General features: G+C 45.8%; 1 protein-coding gene across 1 annotated transcript in view; it reads right to left on the minus strand.

The window, feature by feature from the left end:
* Positions 1-20,129, minus strand: part of VPS41 (VPS41 subunit of HOPS complex) — a 371,510-nt gene that overhangs the window by 60,970 nt on the left and 290,411 nt on the right. The window contains exons 17-18 of the mRNA XM_089687103.1: positions 13,935-14,027; positions 5,627-5,754 (exon numbers count right to left, since the gene is read on the minus strand). Of these exons, the coding sequence (XP_089543229.1) occupies positions 5,627-5,754; positions 13,935-14,027 (221 nt within the window). The remainder of the gene's footprint in view (positions 1-5,626; positions 5,755-13,934; positions 14,028-20,129) is intronic.

A 20,129-nucleotide genomic window follows, 5' to 3' on the forward strand; every position in this document is an offset into this window, starting at 1 on the left:
GCCAGCATTTCATCACATGACATTAGTACGGTTGCCACCTTATCCCTTCAAAACCGAACATAGTATATTACTTACAAAAGTGCTGAGGCTAATTTAATGAAAATATGGCATTGAGTTTAAACACTACCTTGATCAACCACAGAATCTATGTAATATAATGTGTTTGGTTTTAAAAGAGATGAGGTGGCAACCATAGACCTTAGCCAAAGGGAGTTAGTGAAGTGACATTCAGGCAGAACTAAACAGTTAAAGCTGAGTTCCACTTGGCCTATCAAAAGATAAAAGTCAGCAGCTACAAAAACTGTAGCTGCTGACTTTAAGAAAAACAGCCACTTACCTGTCCCTCGGTCCCGTGGTGTGTCCCCCGAAGCTTGTTTCACTGGCCATCCTGTATTCCAGGAGGCCAGCATCTTAATTGTGGGCATCCGGCTGTGATAGCTTGTGGCTTCACAGCCGGGTACCCACTGCGCATGCGTGAGTAGCGCTGCGCTTCGTGAGTGGTCCTGTAGTCTTCTGGGACCTGTCACATGTCCCAAAAGACTACAAGGAGGGAGGGAGGACTAGGAGACCAGACCGGAAGTGGGAGCGGGTACCTGTCAAATTCGGGTACCTGTTCCTCCCCCCCCCCCCCCCCCGCTCTCTTTAATGGCTCTGCCTAAACTATAATCCTTACCTTCAGAAGACAAGAGTGGGCATTTGCTCATGCAAATGACAAAATTGCAAAACACTCTTTTCAACCTTTTCTACACACTACTGAGGAGGTTGTTTTAAAAAGTGCGCTAAGCAAAAGTTTCATTACATTATAAGCTATGATTCATTTATTATTCTCCCTTCTTTCTCATTGATACATATAATTTTCCATGTACCAGGAAATTAAAATGTCTGAAAACCTTTTCAAAGAAAAGTATTGAATTAAATTCTAAGTGCAGTCAAAATCACAAAGAGAAATCACTACAATGGGCATAACTTACAGTTCGGATGTGTCCCTTGAGCCAATTTCACTTCTGTTAGTGAAAGTCTTCCTCCTTCCTGCCCAGGCTGCTGTAATCCTCTGATATGGCATGGGTTAATACACCTAATGAGCTATCATGTGCTCTCATCAAGAGAGCTTGACTATGCTTGCCTTTTCCACCCAGATCCGCCATACATTGTAGCCATACTACAGTCAGGCTACAACCATAGCTCTAGGCCGCTTCCAAGCTACAAGTACCTCCAGAATGCCGTGCATCTCGATCTTGCATAACAAACAAGAAAGGAGTTTTAGGGGAGAAAAGATGTAGATCAGGGTGTACTGATCCTGCAGAGCCACAGAGTATCTACTGAGTTCAGCAGAGGATCTCCGTACCATGATAAAAACCTTTCCCATTTTTTGGCAAATCTGTAAACCAGGAGGTCTACACCCGGCACCCCCACCTGTGTCATGGACTCTGGAACACTTCAGGGTGTAGGGACCACTCACCATGGCCAGAAGTGCTGTTGGCTGAAGAAATCTACCTGGCGATGGTCCACACTGGGATGTGAATGGCAGACAAAGCTGGCATAAGACGTTCTTCTCATTACAGAATCTTTTCTACTTATTTTGCTGTTTTCTACCGAAACAGCCTGCTTATAAAGAGTCTTTAGAGACTCGGCCACACCATAGGCTCTGCCATGGCTCTGTACCCGGAAAGCTCTCTGCAGCTAATAATCAGAATACACAGAGGTCTGGAAAGCAACAAAGCAGAGCTCAGAAGGTCATATTCCAAGTAGGCTCTGTAAAACTAGTACAGCAGTGTCTGGGTACAGACTCCAAAACCATTGCTGAGGATACATCGAGCTGGATAGCTGCAAAAAAGCTCAGCTCAGCAGTATGTAGATGAAATCATGATTAAAGAAAAAATAAAGTGAAATGGCTAGTAATAATCTTTCGTCAATAAAGAAAAGACGTTCATTTGTAACAATAATTGTGTTAACTGAGAAATGATAGGAGTAGGAGTGGCTACACCAGGCTGGTCACTGTGTTGTTTGTTTGCCAAATACTCCTGTAGGCAGCTGTTTACCCAAATGTCAATGAATCCTGTATTCCTCAATAAATGAAAACAAGAATTATTTTAAGATTAATCTTCACAACTTGATTTCTTTTACAGGTTTATTTAAAAAAAATTACTGAAAAAAACTACCGTATTTTGCGCTCCATAAGACGCACCTGACCATAAGACGCACCTAGGTTTTAGAGGCAGAAAACAAGATAAAAAATATTCTGAAACAATGGACTGCAGACATAGTATAGGAGATGACCAGAGACTGCAGACATAGTACAGGAGATGACCAGAGACTGCGGACATAGTACAAGAGATGACCAGAGACTACGGACATAGTACAAGAGATGACCAGAGACTACGGACATAGTACAAGAGATGACCAGAGACTGCGGACATAGTATAAGAGATGACCAGAGACTGCAGACATAGTACAGGAGATGACCAGAGACCGTGGACATAGTACAGGAGATGACCAGAGACTGCAGACATAGTACAGGAGATGACCAGAGACTGCAGACATAGTACAGGAGATGACCAGAGACTGCGGACATAGTATAAGAGATGACCAGAGACTGCGGACATAGTATAAGAGATGACCAGAGACTGCAGACATAGTACAGGAGATGACCAGAGACTGCAGACATAGTACAGGAGATGACCAAAGACTGCAGACATAGTACAGGAGATGACCAGAGACTGAGGACATAGTACAGGAGATGACCAGAGACTGCGGACAGTGCAGGAGATGACCAGAGACTGCGGACAGTGCAGGGGATGACCAGAGACTGCGGACATAGTACAAGAGATGACCAGAGACTGCGAACAGTACAGGAGATGACCAGAGACTGCGAACAGTACAGGAGATGACCAGAGACTGCGAACAGTACAGGAGATGACCAGAGACTGCGGGCATAGTACAGGAGATGACCAGAGACTGCGGACATAGTACAGGAGATGACCAAAGACTGCGGACAGTGCAGGGGATGACCAAGAGACTGCAGACAGTACAGGAGATGACCAGAGACTGCGAATAGTACAGGAGATGACCAGAGACTGCGGGCATAGTACAGGAGATGACCAGAGACTGCGGACATAGTACAGGAGATGACCAGAGACTGCGGACATAGTACAGGAGATGACCAGAGACTGCGGACAGTGCAGGGGATGACCAAGAGACTGCAGACAGTACAGGAGATGACCAGAGAGTGCAGACAGTGCAGGGGATGACCAAGAGACTGCGGACACGGTACAGGAGATGACTGCTGACCTTTGGGGAGGGAGGGGGAGCGGGTACCTGAACTTGACAGGTACCCGCTCCCACTTCCGCGGAGTTGTCCTCCCTTTAGTCTGGGCACCCGGCTGTGCACGAGAAGCGCTGCACTTTGTGATTGGTCCGCCGTCTTCTGGGACCTGTCATGTGTACCAGAAGACGCTGTACCATTCACAAAGTGCAGCGCTACTCGCACATGCGCACTGGGCACCCGGCTATCAAGCCGAGAGCCCACACTAAAGAAGCCGGTGCGGGAAAACTGCACAGCGATGGACCGAGGAACAGGTAAGGTCCTGCTGCAGAGCTGAACGGCCGGCCCGGTATTCTGACACGGCGGCGGTGGAAATACCGGACCGGCCGCTCCATATTCGCTCCATAAGACACACTGACATTTTCCCCCCTTTGTTGGGGGGAAAATGTGCGTCTTATAGAGCGCAAAATACGGTATATAGTCTCTTAAAAGTATATGAGTTGGTGTGGCTGTAATGCATTAAAGAATATGAAAATCCAACATTTCATATTCCTGATATGTGCCTGTGGGACCATGTACTTGTATGAAAAAGTATTCAGCTCTCTTTGTATAGCTTCCTTTGTGTGAAAGCCCTGGTGTTCGTGCCAGTCCCTCTGGTTTCCTTTTAAAAATTGACCACACTAGGCAAGAGAGCATCTTCAAAGACTGTACAGCTACAGTGCAAACTATTTAGTTTGTATAGTAACAGTCATTATCAGGATGTTTGGTCCTACACGGGTGGTAGTAAATTTCAAGATCTCTCTATTGGGAGATAGGATCTTGAAAGCATGATGTAGGCCTTCTTTCAGTTGGCTGTGCCTTCACAAAGACGTATCCCATTAAGGATCCATATAAGATGCTCAAACCAACTCAAGTCAAAGGTTTGGTTTACTTCTAGATGCTCCTGGACTGCCACGTCTCACCTTATTACAAACTCAGTAATCCTGCTGAGAAACCTCATCTAATGCATCCAAGTTTTCTGAATTATTACTTCCCCTTCATAGACCATGGAAATGTGCAAAAAAACCACCAATCCAGAAAGCAGTGGCCAGGACTAACTGTGGCTAGGTGCTAATTAACAAGCTACAGGCTTGTGAGTCTGAAGTTACCATACTGATAGTCATGCACCCTGCAACATTTTCAAATTGGACTGTAGTGCATGCAGGGACAGCCTATATAAGATTGAAAGCTGTTCTGAATTCAGGAGCAGTGTAGCACTGTTGCCACATTATCACAGGAAGCAACAGTAGGTGGACTTTAGGTATTTGTGGGATTTTGCAGGGGGATTAAAAGAAAACTAAGTGCAGACTGACTTAAAATAAAGTGTTGCGGTACATATATTTAATGGAAGGCCATAGTTCACTAAGAATAAATATGCACTATATGGTATTAAAAAGAAAGTGAGAAATGTACATATTGAGGCTGATTTACTAAAGTTGAGACTATTCAAACAAAACAGAGTAAGGATTTACTTCAAATATCTAATTATGTGAAAAGTTACATTTTGTTTATTTTTGTGAATACCAGTGCTGCTATTCAGCCACCCTGAGTGACAACAAAAGCTGCCAGCTATTACTGTAGTCATCTCCTCAAAACTAGCTGGTTGCTTGTGTTATGAATGATGGTGACGGGAGAGGAGCAGTGTCATACACGAAAACACAAGCCAACAACACAAGCTGGCATCTACTACATTTGTCTGAGAGAGACTAGTCTAAAAGCTGTTGGCTTGTTTTTGTGAATGACGGCGCTGATCTCCAGCTACCGTCATTCATAACACAAGCTGCCAGTTACTACTGTAGCATTCCCTGAACTAACTGGCAGCTGCTGGAGATTGTGGGCTTAGTCTTTTCACACTACAAGGGCAGCAGAGGAGGGACAGGGCTTAGTAGAAAGGATGGCTGCAGATGTACAGAGGAGTAAGCAGATTTGTGGGCTCTGTGTCTGTAATGCTCCCTCCTCCTCTGTGCACTGTCACACAGCACTTTGTCAGCTCACTCCAGAAAAATGGGACAGCGGTGCTATCCGACCATGAAGCTCAGCAACCCCTGTACAAGTTGTAAGTGTTATGTGCAATTGGTCCCCTGGGAGTTTAACAAGTCTTTTTTAACTTCTCATGAGACTTCCCCTTTAATACACCAGCCCTACACTGTCCTTTGATTCCACTGTTCAGTCTTACAACAGTATTGGGCACATACAAAATTAAAAAATTTTTTTAAATGTCACAACCTCCCAACCCTTGGTTGAACAGAAACTTCAGAAGTAATAAATAGACTACTTAATACAGTATAAAGAAGAAACAACTGTATATGCAAAGGCTTAACTTACAATTCTGCCAGAGCCTCCAGAAGTGTTCTGTTGTTTGGTTCTTTGCTTAGATGCCCCTTTAAAGCTTTTACTATGGTTTTGTTATTGTAAAGGTCTCCAGGCCATTCTCTTATTAGTGTTGCGAATCCCTGTAAAAATATGAAAGATATATTTTTATAAAAGGTTTGTGGCCTGGAACTGGTTGTATAAAACATTTCAACATAACAAAACTTATACAGGTAGAGAATTTGCAGCACTGTAGTAACACAGACTTATAGCCCCAAGCATTTAAACAGACTGCTCCTGGAGTCTCAGTTACCAATTTTAAAAAAGTTTACATGTAAAAAATATATATTTTTTAATTCTTTATTTAAGACTCCCAACAGGATGGAACATAAGGTATACTAAATGTGTGACTGTTGAAGACAAGCATGTAAGAAAAAGTGATCTGCTATAGTAGTCCAGTATGATACATAGTGACAGAATATAATCCTTAAAGAACTCCACGATAGGCAAAACAAATGATCCATTAGTACACCTCCCTACACAAAACACTAAACGGTTAATACCATTTTGAAAATCCTTACCATTCAGGAGAAAAGTCTAATTGAATTTTCATGACCTCATCTCTGTAATTCATAAGAGAACAGCGTCAGCTCTACCATGGAGGTGTAATAGCAGGGATTACATCATATCCTCTCCTCTGTCTCTGCGGTAAAAGGAAACTACATTTTCCATCAACCACAGGGAATTGTAGTGAATATGGGTGGGTACACTAGGCCTGTACATGTTGAATGTGTCAGAGTTTGAGAGGCTCGATCCGTCCACCACTGCATGTGGGGATGAATTACATCACTGCTTCCTGTAGAAATAACTACAGAAGGGATGTGCCAAGATCAGTAGCTGGGGGAATAGGAGGCATTGCAGCTATTGGTCTTACAAGCAGGAAACCAAAGGGAGTTAATGGTTTGATTTCAAAATGAATAGGCTATTTCAGAGCAATACTGAGTGAACCAGAAGATGGATGACATACATTATTCAGTAAAGGTAGGAAATCAGCAACAAGGACATGTAAAGACTTTTTTGCCTGGAGTTCTGCTTTAAACATTACAAGTTAAATATTAAATATCTAGGGGTTTATTTACTAAAGCTGGAGAGTGCAAAATCAGGTGCACGTCTGCATAGAAACCAATCAGCTTCCAGATTTTATTGCCAAAGCTTAACTGAACAAGCTGAGGTTAGAAGCTGATTGGCTACATTGCACAGCTGCAACAGACTGAGTGAACCAGCTTTAATAAATCTCCCCCCTAATGACAAGGTAAGATTTACTAAAACTGGAGCACTCAGAATCTGGGACAATTGTGCATTGTAGCCAATCCTCTTCTACAGTAACTTCAGCTTGTTTAGCTAAGGTTTGGCAATAAAACATGGAAGCTGATTGGTTTCTATGCAGAGTTGCACCAGATGTTGCACTCTCCAGTTTTAGTATATACCCCCTATGAGTCACCGTTGCTCCAGTTGTCAATTTCTGTTTTCACAGGGGTGAATAGGTAGGTACTAGAATAGGAAGGGTAGTATGTGGAATGTAAAGGAAAAAGGAGCAAGGGGAAAAACAAAAGGAAAAAACATGAAAAAAATGCGAGGGAGAAGGAGAGGGGAGGGGATGGAGGGAAGGGGGATTTGCCCTTTGAACTTGCTGCCTTGATTACCCACTTATCAGATCATCTGTATAAAAACCATTGAGTCCAGGTTTTGAAATGTTTTCCTGATTGCTCTTTCTAGTCACCCATTTATTGCTCTATTAAAGTGGTTCTAAAGGCTTAAGGATTTTTACCTTCATGCACTCTCTGCATTAAAGTAAACCCTTATGTGATGCAGCATGCCCCTCTGCCCCCCACCCCTTATACTTATTTGAGCCCGATCTTGATCCAGCGTCTGCATGAGAGCAAAGGCTCTTTATGCACTCTCCCTCCTCATTGGTTGACAGCCAGCAGGGGGAGCCATTGGCTCCCACTGCTGTCAATCACAGCCAGTGAGGAGGGAGTGGGGGTGGGGCCAAGCCCCACTCTGTATGTCAATGGATACACAGTACACTCAGGAGTGAGCCCTCACAAGTGCCCCATAGCAACTGGCTTGCTATGGGGGTATTTGGGGGGGGGGAGCCAGGAGCAATTCAGGGGGACCCAAGAAGAGAAGGATTGGTGCTGCTCTGTGCAAAACTTTTGCACAAAGCAGGTAAGCATGACCTGTTTGTTATTTTAAAGCAAATATATTTTAAGGTTTACAAACACTTTAACTGAAGATCTGCTACACAGTACAGTCCCTGCTCCACAGCTGTCAGAGAGGGCTTTCTGCACATGGCTGGAATGCAGGCTTTGGCTGCACTGAGAAAGCACTTGAGAAGAGAATTTTTGTATCACTTAATTATCATTGGGGTAACATGCAGCAGACAGGCTGCCGAGTCGTCCCCAAGAGGCACATCAATCACCTTATGTAAAGTATCAGTACCTTTCATCAGGAATTAACATACCAACTTCTTGTTTGCACCTCCAACACAGTGGGAATACACTTGGATCATTTTTTTGTAGGACCAATGGTGTCCTCCATTTGCAAACATACTACACGTGTAGGTGAGGATTGGAAATATGCTGCAGGAAACAACCAGCGTCTGGGGACATACAACTTGATCACTGTCCTTCCAACCCCTATTAAAAACCAAAGCTCCCTCTTCCAATACTGCTTGTGGTCTGAGGACCACAGCTCAAGCACTAAAGAGATGCATGTGGCTGTCAGGCCCTATGTCAGACACCAGGGCATTCAAATAGTGTCTGAAACAACATATTCTGTGATGTATGCTCATGTGTAAAATGAAGAACAAGATTAGATTGTACTGGAACAACAAAAGTTTATTATTTATGTTTTCACAGCTATTCATACGCAGTATACTTGCTAATTGTTTTTTATTATTTTAAAGTAAAATTTAAAATCTCTGTGGTAAGCATATCAATATGAAAACTACAATTCAGAAATAACAGCGAGTTGAAATCCCATTGATGTGAAAATTCTGTTCCACGGAATTTCCTGTCTGAATAGAAATCTAAAACCTCTGTGCATCGTAGGTTAAGCAATCAAAACATAATCATAGTTGTATTCTCAATTGCCAAAGGATCCACAGCTAGTTGGCTGTAAACCCCACTGGCTTTTAATCCACCTGAAAAGAACTGTCAGTATAATAACTAAGCCTCCTACTGAGTTACCCAAGAAAAACACATATATACTATATATAATCAAAGTAAAATAAACAAGGAAAACTTTTTTATTTTACAATGAAAAGCAGAATATGTACAGTAAGCTTTTGAACATAAAGTAAACATTGACCTCTGGACTTTTCAACAGAGGGATGTTGTTTTATTATCTAGCTACTTCCCCTCCAGAGGATTTACCCCCTTCCTGACCAGGCCATTTTTTGCATTATGGCGTTGTGTTACTTTAACTAACAATTGCGCGGTCATGCAATGCTGCACTCAAATGAAATTGATGTCCTTTTTTTCCAACAAATTGAGCTTTCTTTTGGTGGTATTTGATCGCATGTGTGGTTTTTATTTTTTGCACTATAAGAAAAAAAAAAAGGTCAAAAATTGAGAAAAAAACAATTTTTTTTTTTACTTTTTAATACTAAACATGTCCAGTAAAAAAATCAAAAATCAAATTTTGTCATAAATTTAGACCAAAATATATTCTGCTACATGTCTTTACTTAAAAAAAAATCCCAATACATGTACATTAATTGGTTTACGTGAACATTATAATGTTTACAAATGGCGGTATAGATACTGGAATTTTTTATTTAATTTTTACTAGTAAAGGCGGCAATCAGCAACATATAGTGGGACTGCAGCGGGCATTCTGACACTGGGGGGAACTGACTTGGAGTCACTGACATCCCCAGTGACACCAATACAGTGATCAGTGCTAAAAAAAAAGCACTGACACTGTACTAATGGCACTGGGCAGGAAGGGGTTAACATGAGGGGCGATCAAAGGGTTAACTGTGTGCTGGGTCTGTTTTACTATGGGGCTGTGTGTTTGTGTTTCACTGTAAGCACACAGCTTTGAATGGCTGTGCTGTGCCGGAGAGTAATCACAGCAGCGGCCGCGAATGGTGGCGCGGGTAGGGCGAGCACCCCCTACCCGGAAATGAAAAATCATATATATATATATATATATATATATATATATATATATATAAATATAGATATATATACACACACACGTGATTTTGCGCACCCGTGCTGCCCTGTAGCAGTATTTCTGCTATAGGGCAGACGGGAAGCGGCTAGAGTAAGGGAAGGAAATCCTAACAAAAGTAGGAGGTCTGCATCCAGTGGTTTACATAACTAGTGTTATATAAGGACATTTAACACAACCAATATACAGTGCTTGAAAAAGTATTCATACCCCTTTAAATTTTCCACATTTTGTCATGTTACAACCAAAAATGTAAATGTATATTATTGGGATTTTATGAGATAGACTAACACAAAGTGGCACATACTGTAATTGTGAAGTGGAAGGCAAATGGTAAATTATGTCAAATTTTTTTACAAATAAATATCTGAAAAGTGTGGAGTGCATTTGCATTCAGCCCCCTTTACTCAGATACCCCTAACTAAAATCTAGTGGAACAATTGCCTTCAGAAGTCACCTAAAGTAAATAGGGTCCATCTGTGTGTAATCTATTTTCACTATAAATTCAACTGTTCTGTGAAGCCCCCAGAGTTTTTTTTAGAGAACATTAGTGAACAAACAGCATCATGAAGGCCAAGAAACACGCCAGACAGGTCAGGGATAAAGTTGTGGAGAAGTTTAAAGCAGGGTTAGGTTGTAAAAAATATCCCAAGCTTTGAACACATCACGGAGCACTGTTTAATCTATCATCCAAAAATGGAAAGCGCATGGCATAACTGCATACCTACCAAGACATGACCATCCATCTAAACTGACAGGCTGGGCAAGGAGAGCATTAATCTGAAAATCAGCCAAGTAGCCCATGGTAACTCTGGAGAAGCTGCACACATGCACAGCTCAGGTAGGAGAATCTGTCCACAGGACAACTATTAGTCGTGCACTCCACAAATCTGGCCTTTATGGAAGAGTGGCAAGAAGAAAGCCATTGTTGAAAGAAAGTCATAAGAAGTCCCGTTTGCAGTTTGTGAGAAGCCATGTGGGGGACGCAGCAAACAAGTGGATGAAGGTGCTCTAGTCAGATGAAACCAAAATTGAACGTTTTAGCCTAAAAGCAAAATGCTATGTGTGGTAGAAAACAAACACTGCACGTCACCCTGAACACACCATCCCCACCGTGAAACATGGTGGTGGCAGCATCATTTTGCAGGGATGCTTTTCTTCAGCAGGGACAGGGAAGCTAGTCAGAGTTGACTGGAAGATGGATGGAGCCAAATACAGGGCAATCTTAGAACAAAACCTGTAAGAGTCTGCAAAAGACTTGAGACTGGGATAGAAGTTCACCTTCCAGCAGGACAACGACCCTAAACATACAGTCAGAGCTACAATGGAATGGTTTAGATCAGAGCATATTCATGTGTTAGAATGGCCCAGTCAAAGTCCAGACCTAACTCCAATTTAGAATCTGTGGTAAGACTTGAAAATTGATGTCCAGATGCTCTCCATCCAATCTGACAGAGCTTGAGCTAATTTGCAAAGAAGAATGGGCAAAAATTTCACTCTCTAGAAGTGTAAAGCTGGTAGAGACATCCCCAAAAAGACTTGCAGCTGTAATTGCAGTGAAAGGTGGTTCTATAAAGTATTGACTCTGTATTGGGCTGAAAAAAAATGCACACCACACTTTTCAAAAATCACGTATATATGTGAATTTGCCGTTTCTAGTAGGGGGCGCACGCGAGCCCTACCTGTGCCGCCATTCGCGGACTCGGCTGTCAATCACCGGGTCCCAACTGGTGATTACTCGTCAGTGCCCGGCGATCGCTGAGTATTACTGATGGGGGAGGGAACTGTATGTAAACAAAACAGTTCTCTCCCGTCAGCTCCTGCACACCGCTTTGTATGGCTCTGCATAGCAGAGCCATACAAAGCAGTGTGCTTACTGTGAGATGCACACATACAGCACACCGTTAAACAGCACACAGTTAACCCTTTGATCACCCCAGATGTTAACCCCTTCAAGACCAGTGCCATTAGTAGAGTGTCAGTGCTTTTTATTAGCACTGATCACTGTATTGGTGTCACTGGGGATGTCAGTGACACCAAGTAGGTTCCCCTTAGTGTCAGAATGCCCGCAACAGTCCTGCTATAAGTCACTGATCGCCACCATTACTAGTAAAGTTTTTTTTTTTTCAAATTCCAGCATATATACCGCCATTTGTAAACGCTACAACTTTTCACATAAACCAATTAATTTACACGTGTTGGTATTTTATTTAGCAAAGACATGTAGCAGAACACATTTTTCCCTAAATTTCTGACCAAATGTAATTTTTTTAATTTATTTATTGGACATGTTTAATAGCAAAAAGTCAAAAATATTGTTTTTTTTCTCAAAATTGTTGGTATTTTTTCTGTTTATAGCTCAAAAAAATAAAACCAGCACAGGCAATCAAATACCACCGAAAGAAAGCTCTATTTGTGGGAAAAAGGACGTAAATTTAATTTGGGTGCAGCATTGCATGACTGCGCAATTGCCAGTTAAAGCAACGCACTGCCGTCACACAAAAAATGGCCTGGTAAATCCTCTGGAGCGCAAAATATAATAAATGTACATTTTTTTACAGGCAGAAAAATGTGCATGTATTATTTTTTTTCTATGGAGCCTACAGACTCTAAGGATAGCTGCCTGCCTGTACCTCCAATATGAGCAGGCAGTTACTTGAGAGCAGGAAGATTACTTGTAGTCTATTCATTCACAGGAAACTGTGAATGAATAATGCAGCTGTGTTGGCGACACTGTTTTCAAATTTTGACAGTGAGTGTGGGGAGAAGATCTCCTACACGCTGTCACAAGGAGGGAGGCAGAGGGGGTTCATGCTGAACATGTTACACCCTAAATACAGGTGTAACATGTTCAGAGGATTGAACATAGTCTTTAATCTCCAGGGTCTCTGCTTTCAAAAAATACATAATGTTTGGGAGTTCCAAGTAATTTTTCTAGCAAAAAAAAATGCTGATTTTTACATGTATGTGAGAAATGTCAGAAATGACCAAGTGGTTTACCTACCTAATCCCTTGGACTATTCTCATCTGCATAACATGACAACTCTGAGTTTCTGACAAGTTCAGCAGGTATTTTTTTCTTACTTATTGGAACAGATACAATGGTATATTTAACATACCAAAAGGAAGCAAATAAGAGAAATTCATCCATTGTATGAATTACATGCACTTTAATAAAAGGTTTTTCAGAGCTACTTAAAAGTGTTACTAAAGGCAGATTTTTTTTTTCAATTAAAATAACAAACATGTTATCCTCACCTGCTTTGTGCAGTGGTATTGCACAGAGTGGCCCTAATCCTCTTCTTCTCGGGTCCCCAACCAGCAATCCTGGCTCCTGCTCTTCTTTGTGTGTCCCCATAGCAAGCCGTTTGCTATGGGGACAAACGTTGCGTGCTAGCTCCTGACCTGTGTGTCTATGGAGCCACACCCACGCCCCCCCACGTTCTCTTCACTGCATTTGATTGACAGCAGCAAGAGCCAATGGCTCCTGCTGCTTTTCAACACCCTGTGTGAAGAGGAAGCCAGGGGAGAGATGCACAGTGCTGATGCCTTCTCCCCTCTCTTTCCCGTCAACCAGGGAAAGGGAAGGACAGGGAAGCTACAAATGGTTTTTAACCTTAATGCAAGCAATGCATTAAGGTAAAAAAAAGTTTTTAGGTTTAGTATCACTGGTGACACATGCTTTTCTGTCATTATGGAATGGCACCATCCACTTCTGTAACTACAGCACCCATTAATCAGGTAAGGTCTGAACAATACAATTGCAGTTGGTGTTCTTTATTCTATACAAAAGTTTCCAAACACACTTTCATGCCCTGTAGCATGTGCACCTTTTCTTTTATGCTAGTTTTAAACTGATCTGGGCAGTTCCTATTGTTACTTTAGTCTATAAAGCATTCTTGGGATCACAATGACTCATGAAACACGAATTACACATTAAAAAAATATAAGTAAATGTAGTTTTCCATTAAAAAAAAAAAAAATATAACATATTGTGGTAGGTATTGTTATGTTAAGAGTAGGTGTAAAAATTACTGTTATTTTTTAATAAAAGAGCAAAAAAATAGTCAGTGCACAGTACCTCATAATCAGTTCTCAAAAATTCATCCAGGATCATTTCATAAATCACAGGTCTTAGCCGTAGATCACCTCTTGGTAAATACTTGCTGATTGCCTGTAATAAATGCATAAGAAAAACATTACATCTTTTAACTGCAACAAACAAATTAAGTACTGTTATTAGAGATGAGCGAAGAAATGAAAAATTCGATTCGACTGATTCGGCGAATTCGTGGACAATATTCGATTCGAGTCGAATAAATTCGCTGTGAATTTAACTTAAAAAAGGGTGTTTCTAGGCTTCAGAGAGACTTAATATTAGTGCAGAACACTGTACCTTTAATTTAAATGCCCTTGGAGTCTGCTGGGGAAGAGAAATAATACTGTCAGTCAGTATGACATGCAGATGAGTGCCGTCGATCTTAGAATCACCGCACACTTCACTCATTTGGGCAGTCACGGGGCCAAAACCAGAGTGTGGAGCCACAGTGTGGCGGTGGAGGCAGCAGCAATGGGAGGCCATACAGCACCCTATGACAAAAATGGAAACCACCAGCAGTGTGAGGAGACCTGAAAGTGGCACATGGCAGAGTGTGGCGATAGAGACAGCAGCAATGGGAGGCCGTACAGGGACCCATGACACACTCTGGACCTGGCAGCAGCATGAGGAGGCGGTACAGGGGCCCATGACAGATTACGGGCCTGGCAGCAGCATGAGGAGTCGGTACAGGGGCCCATGGCAGATTACGGGCCTGGCAGCAGCAATGGGAGGCCGTACAGGGACCCATGACACACTCTGGACCTGGCAGCAGCATGGGGAGGCGGTACAGGGGCCCATGACAGATTACGGGCCTGGCAGCAGCATGAGGAGTCGGTACGGGGGCCCATGACACACTCTGGACCTGGCAGCAGCATGAGGAGGCGGTACAGGGGCGCATGACAGATTACGAGCCTGGCAGCAGCAACTTGGACAGGAGGACGTTCAGCTTCTGCACCGTCGGGTGCGTGCTCGCAAACTGTTGTCTCTTGGAAACGGATTCCAAGAAAGACTGCTGACGGAATCCGTGAAGAGGAGTAGCAGGAGAAGGAGCATCTGAACGAGCGGAATATGCCAACAAGCGACAACAGTGGCCCATGACAGATTACGGGCCTGGCAGCAGCATGAGGAGTCGGTACGGGGGCCCATGGCAGATTACGGGCCTGGCAGCAGCTATGGGAGGCCCGTAATCTGCCAGCACCCTATGACAAAAAATGGAACCCACCAGCAGTGTGAGGAGACCTGAAAGTGGCACATGGCAGAGTGTGGCGATGGAGACAGCAGCAATGGGAGGCCGTACAGGGACCCATGAGAGACTCTGGACCTGGCAGCAGCATGAGGAGGCGGTATAGGGGCCCATGGCAGATTAGGGGCCTGGCAGCAGCTATGGGAGGCCCGTAATCTGCCAGCACCCTATGACAAAAAATGGAACACACCAGCAGTGTGAGGAGACCTGAAAGTGGCACATGGCAGAGTGTGGCGATGGAGGCAGCAGCAATGGGAGGCCGTACAGGGACCCATGAGAGACTCTGGACTTGGCAGCAGCATGAGGAGGCGGTATAGGGGCCCATGGCAGATTAGGGGCCTGGCAGCAGCTATGGGAGGCCCGTAATCTGCCAGCACCCTATGACAAAAAATGGAACACACCAGCAGTGTGAGGAGACCTGAAAGTGGCACATGTTTGGGGCATGATTCATGGCGGATTTAGTCAGTTGTGTCAGGAACTGGTGGTTTGAAATCCAGACTAATCCACGCCTGATTCATTTTCACAAACGTGAGTCTCTCCACACTTTGGGTGGACAGTCGTGTCCTCCGCGGAGTTGCAATACCTCCTGCCGCACTAAACACGCGCTCCGATGCCACGCTACTGGCCGGGCATGACAGCCTTTCAAGGGCAAATTCAGCTAGTTGGGGCCAAAGGTCAAGTTTCGTTGCCCAGTAGTCAAGGGGATTGTCTACCTCGGTTGGCAGGGTGCTGTCCAAGTAGGCCTAAGCCTGTTGTTTGAGGTCCTGCTCCAGGTCCACCTGATGCTGCTGCTGCTGCTGCGGCTGGTTAGTAGTTTCCTCACTGCGCTGGTGAAGAAAGCTACTCATCATCGACTGCAGACTGAGGCAGCCGCTGCTGGTGGAGCTGCCACTGCTCCTACCACCCCACCCCTCCCCTGCTGCCATGGCAGCGGAACACGAGCGCACAGGGCCCACAGTGTCTGAGGATGGACGTTGGCGCAGACAGGCAGAGACCAGCTGACTACATAGGTGTTTTTTATAGTACGTTATTTTGGCCTCCCTCTCAGCAGGTGTGAAAAAGGCCACCATTTTTGAACGGTAGCGAGGGTCCAACAAGGTGGACAGCCAAAAGTCATCCCTCTGTCTGATGGTTATTATTCGGCTGTCGCTACGCAAGCAACCGAGCATGCTATGGGCCATTTGTGCCAAGGAATGCGAGGGACTCCCTGCCTCCATCTCCACAGCATACTGCCACGGTGCGTCTAGGTCCTCTGTCTCCTCTTCCTCCTCCTCTACCAGATGCTCCTGCTCCTCCACTCCTGTCCGCTGAGTGGAAAAACCACCCATTTCACTCAATAATTCCTGAGCACCAATGTCCTCCTCTACCTCCTCCTCTTCTTCCAGTCCTGCCCCCACAGGGGCCATGTGGCGTTGAGATCTGTGCGCCACGTCTACCGCACCCTGACCAGCCATTGTTAACAGCATTTGTTCCAGGACGTGCAACAGAGGAATGACGTCGTTCATCCCATAGTCCTGCCGACTCACGAATAGCGTGGCCTCCTCAAAGGGCCTGAGCAAGCGCAGGTGTCACGCATGAGCTGCCAATGGCTGACATCTAAGTTACACAGGGAGTACCTTTATCTGCTTTTAACATCAGGAAATCTGTGATGGCCTTTTGCTGTTCGTAAAGGCGGTCTAACATATGTAGGGTTGAATTCCACCTTGTTGCAACGTCACAGCATGAGGAGTCGGTATAGGGGCCCATGGCAGATTAGGGGCCTGGCAGCAGTTATGGGAGGCCCATAATCTGCCAGCACCCTATGACAAAAAATGGAACACACCAGCAGTGTGAGGAGACCTGAAAGTGGCACATGGCAGAGTGTGGCGATGGAGACAGCAGCAATGGGAGGCCGTACAGGGACCCATGAGAGACTCTGGACCTGGCAGCAGCATGAGGAGGCGGTATATAGGGGCCTACGGCAGATTAGGGGCCTGGCAGCAGCTATAGGAGGCCCGTAATCTGCCAGCACCCTATGTCAAAAAATTCAACACACCAGCAGTGTGTGAGGAGACCTGAAAGTGGCACATGGCAGAGTGTGGCGATGGAGACAGCAGCAATGGGAGGCCGTACAGGGACCCATGACAGACTCTGGACTTGGCAGCAGCATGAGGAGGCGGTATATAGGGGCTTATGGCAGATTAGGGGCCTGGCAGCAGCTATAGGAGGCCCGTAATCTGCCAGCACCCTATGTCAAAAAATTCAACACACCAGCAGTGTGAGGAGACCTGAAAGTGGCACATGGCAGAGTGTGGCGATGGAGACAGCAGCAATGGGAGGCCGTACAGGGACCCATGACAGACTCTGAACTTGGCAGCAGCATGAGGAGGCGGTATATAGGGGCCCATGGCAGATTAGGGGCCTGGCAGCAGCTATGTGAGGCCCGTAATCTGCCTGCACCCTATGTCAAAAAATTTAACACACCAGCAGTGTGAAGAGACCTGAAAGTGGCACATGGCAGCAGAGTGTGGCGATGGAGACAGCAGCAATGGGAGGCCGTACAGGGACCCATGAGAGACTCTAGACTTGGCAGCAGCATGAGGAGGCGGTATATAGGGGCCCATGGCAGATTAGGGGCCTGGCAGCAGCTATGTGAGGCCCGTAATCTGCCTGCACCCTATGTCAAAAAATTAAACACACCAGCAGTGTGAAGAGACCTGAAAGTGGCACATGGCAGCAGAGTGTGGCGATGGAGACAGCAGCAATGGGAGGCCGTACAGGGACCCATGAGAGACTCTAGACTTGGCAGCAGCATGAGGAGGCGGTATATAGGGGCCCATGGCAGATTAGGGGCCTGGCAGCAGCTATGTGAGGCCCGTAATCTGCCTGCACCCTATGTCAAAAAATTTAACACACCAGCAGTGTGAAGAGACCTGAAAGTGGCACATGGCAGCAGAGTGTGGCGATGGAGACAGCAGCAATGGGAGGCCGTACAGGGACCCATGAGAGACTCTGGACCTGGCAGCAGCAGGAGGAGGCGGTATATAGGGGCCCATGGCAGATTAGGGGCCTGGCAGCAGCTATGTGAGGCCCGTAATCTGCCTGCACCCTATGTCAAAAAATTTAACACACCAGCAGTGTGAAGAGACCTGAAAGTGGCACATGGCAGCAGAGTGTGGCGATGGAGACAGCAGCAATGGGAGGCCGTACAGGGACCCATGAGAGACTCTAGACTTGGCAGCAGCATGAGGAGGCGGTATATAGGGGCCCATGGCAGATTAGGGGCCTGGCAGCAGCTATGTGAGGCCCGTAATCTGCCTGCACCCTATGTCAAAAAATTAAACACACCAGCAGTGTGAAGAGACCTGAAAGTGGCACATGGCAGCAGAGTGTGGCGATGGAGACAGCAGCAATGGGAGGCCGTACAGGGACCCATGAGAGACTCTAGACTTGGCAGCAGCATGAGGAGGCGGTATATAGGGGCCCATGGCAGATTAGGGGCCTGGCAGCAGCTATGTGAGGCCCGTAATCTGCCTGCACCCTATGTCAAAAAATTAAACACACCAGCAGTGTGAAGAGACCTGAAAGTGGCACATGGCAGCAGAGTGTGGCGATGGAGACAGCAGCAATGGGAGGCCGTACAGGGACCCATGAGAGACTCTGGACCTGGCAGCAGCAGGAGGAGGTGGTATATAGGGGCCCATGGCAGATTAGGGGCCTGGCAGCAGCTATGTGAGGCCCGTAATCTGCCTGCACCCTATGTCAAAAAATTTAACACACCAGCAGTGTGAAGAGACCTGAAAGTGGCACATGGCAGCAGAGTGTGGCGATGGAGACAGCAGCAATGGGAGGCCGTACAGGGACCATGACAGACTCTGGACTTGGCAGCAGCATGAGGAGGCGGTATATAGGGGCCCATGGCAGATTAGGGGCCTGGCAGCAGCTATGTGAGGCCCGTAATCTGCCTGCACCCTATGTCAAAAAATTAAACACACCAGCAGTGTGAAGAGACCTGAAAGTGGCACATGGCAGAGTGTGGCGATGGAGACAGCAGCAATGGGAGGCCGTACAGGGACCATGACAGACTCTGGACTTGGCAGCAGCATGAGGAGGCGGTATATAGGGGCCTATGGCAGATTAGGGGCCTGGCAGCAGCTATGTGAGGCCCGTAATCTGCCTGCACCCTATGTCAAAAAATTTAACACACCAGCAGTGTGAAGAGACCTGAAAGTGGCACATGGCATGAGAGACTCTGGACCTGGCAGCAGCAGGAGGAGGCGGTATAGGGGCCCATGGCTGATTAGGGGCCTGGCAGCAGCTATGTGAGGCCCGTTATCTTGCAGCACCCTATGTCAAAAAATTTAACACACCAGCAGTGTGAAGAGACCTGAAAGTGGCACATGGCAGCAGAGTGTGGCGATGGAGACAGCAGCAATGGGAGGCCGTACAGGGACCCATGAGAGACTCTGGACCTGGCAGCAGCAGGAGGAGGTGGTATATAGGGGCCCATGGCAGATTAGGGGCCTGGCAGCAGCTATGTGAGGCCCGTAATCTGCCAGCACCCTATGTCAAAAAATTTAACACACCAGCAGTGTGAAGAGACCTGAAAGTGGCACATGGCATGAGAGACTCTGGACCTGGCAGCAGCAGGAGGAGGCGGTATAGGGGCCCATGGCTGATTAGGGGCCTGGCAGCAGCTATGTGAGGCCCGTTATCTTGCAGCACCCTATGTCAAAAAATTAAACACACCAGCAGTGTGAAGAGACCTGAAAGTGGCACATGGCAGCAGAGTGTGGCGATGGAGACAGCAGCAATGGGAGGCCGTACAGGGACCCATGAGAGACTCTGGACCTGGCAGCAGCAGGAGGAGGTGGTATATAGGGGCCCATGGCAGATTAGGGGCCTGGCAGCAGCTATGTGAGGCCCGTAATCTGCCTGCACCCTATGTCAAAAAA

This window comes from Staurois parvus, unplaced genomic scaffold (assembly GCF_062004578.1).
Source record: "Staurois parvus isolate SC_StPar_1 unplaced genomic scaffold, SC_StPar_1.0 ptg000020l, whole genome shotgun sequence".
Taxonomy (NCBI): domain Eukaryota; kingdom Metazoa; phylum Chordata; class Amphibia; order Anura; family Ranidae; genus Staurois; species Staurois parvus.